Source organism: Laccaria bicolor, genomic scaffold (assembly GCF_000143565.1).
Source record: "Laccaria bicolor S238N-H82 LACBIscaffold_51 genomic scaffold, whole genome shotgun sequence".
Lineage (NCBI taxonomy): Eukaryota > Fungi > Basidiomycota > Agaricomycetes > Agaricales > Hydnangiaceae > Laccaria > Laccaria bicolor.
In genome coordinates this window covers 146,072-147,978 of record NW_001889922.1, presented here as the reverse complement: position 1 = coordinate 147,978, position 1,907 = coordinate 146,072, and the positions used below count along the sequence as shown (strand labels likewise).

At 42.2% G+C, this 1,907-nt stretch overlaps 1 protein-coding gene across 1 annotated transcript; it reads right to left on the bottom strand.

Moving 5' to 3' along the window:
• Window positions 1-453: 453 nt before the first annotated feature.
• On the bottom strand, window positions 454-849 carry LACBIDRAFT_312326 (uncharacterized protein; the record flags this gene model as incomplete). The annotated part of the gene is made up of 1 exon (XM_001888061.1): window positions 454-849. One exon carries the CDS (start codon window positions 847-849, stop codon window positions 454-456), a length of 396 nt encoding a protein of 131 aa, XP_001888096.1.
• Between the last annotated feature and the right edge of the window lie 1,058 nt (window positions 850-1,907).

Sequence of the window (1,907 nt, the reverse complement as noted above, 5' to 3'; positions counted from 1 at the left end):
GGCAGGTGTCCATTGGATCGCCTTTTATATCCCGAATAATTCGAAATTTATCTGGTAGGTCCTGAAAGACGGGTCGGATTTTCTGTGCGACTGGTTTATACTTTTTAGTTACCAGTACCTCCCTTGTCGCAGGATGTTCACCCTCCACTTCGCTCGGTTGCGCTTTACCGTCATGGTTATATATCGTATTCATCATGGTTTCCACTGTAGACGCGGTGCCCGATTCTTGACTTTGCTTAGAATAATATTTTTCTAAGTAGTTTACCAGAACCGTACTAGCCGCCTTGTCTGTCATCTTTTCTTTTTCATGTTTTAAGTATTTTGTAAGATACAAATTCCTAGTCTCTTCTTCAGAGAATTGATCGTCCATTGGTAAGGCGTACGATAGGACTTTATATCCTCCCGCACCGTCTTCTTCAAAAGCTATCGCAACTTCTCCTTGATCTTTTTCAATCAAATCATCGAGGGTTGAAAAACTTTCTCAGTTTTCGGTTGAAGATCCTCTTCAGTGTGCATTTTCATCATTACTGGTGGTTTTCCTCTGTCAAAAGTGGGTAACATTGCTCTTCTGCCAGAGTTTGGATCCGTTATGGTTACCGTCTGTCCTCCGTCCGTAGAGTTTACGACCACGCTCCCTGTTAACACGTCAAAGGGCCTGCCCAATAGTACTTTATAGGCTGGGTCCCGTATTACATGCACTTGCAGGTAAATCGTAATTCCTCTGAAGTTAAATGGAACATTTTTGGCGAGACCAAGGGTTTTTTCCGCAGTTCTATTCGCACTTTGCATTTGAATGGTTATATCAGGATCCCAAGGGACTGCTAATTTCTTAGCAACCTCCGCATCCATTGATACAATTTGTGAGCCACCATCCAACAAGCTCTCTACTTGACCAAACTTATTAATTACTGGATATATCGATTTTAATGCCTTACTCCAGGAGAAATGCTCATAAGTACTTCCGCGCTTAGAGTAACAGGTGCTTTTAACAGACTGCTCAACGCTTGTTCCTCATTTTTAACATTTTCTATTGGAGCTAAATGCTTGTATGCTATCGGGCGCTTCTCATAGAAAGGCACTGGGTCATACTCTTCAACTGATTCTTTCGCATTACTATTTAAGTCTGGGATACCGAGATACGGTAATTGTTTGTGCCTTGGATTAGGATCCTCGACATCATCATTTCTTTCAAGTAATTTTTGATTATTTTTCAAAGTTTTCTTTGGTCCATTGAGATTTTCTGGTTTCTCGGGAGGAGTTTCTTCTTCCTCTGATTCTTCGATAATCACAACTTTCCTACCCCTTTTCTTTGGTGCGTCCTCCGGTGCCTTTGGTTCTCCAGCATTGGGTTTAGTCTTACTGGAAGGCCCCTTCATCGGACTCTTTAGTTTCCCGACTGTCCCTGAGTCTCGGTTTGAGATCTACGGGTGACGGCAAACTGCGACGCGTCTACGTCCCTCGTTTTATTGGGGTTTGTAACAAGGTTCGCAAGCATGTCGGTAAGTTTTAACACTTGGTTGTTCATGTTGAGAATCACATCGTCTCTTGTATCTCGCATCTGGTTTGTAAAAACGGAAATTTCATTTCCATTATTATTATCCGGTAGCCTGATTATACCTGGGACAACAGCTTCTTGACTAAAGACTTCTCCAGGCTCTGCAAACATATTATTTTGTAGAGTCGAATTTTGCCTACTAGCCTCCTCGACAATTTGTCGAACGGATTTTTCGCCATTCCCTCTAGGTACTGCAGTATTATTATGCATAAAATACATTCGGTTCCCAAGAAGCTTGATTTTCTTCTGGGCTACGTGTGCTTCTCTATGTGGACAATTCGAAGTAAAATGGCCTGGTTCATCACAGTACCAACAGCCATCTGAAGTCATTTTATAACTCGCCACTTGCTTG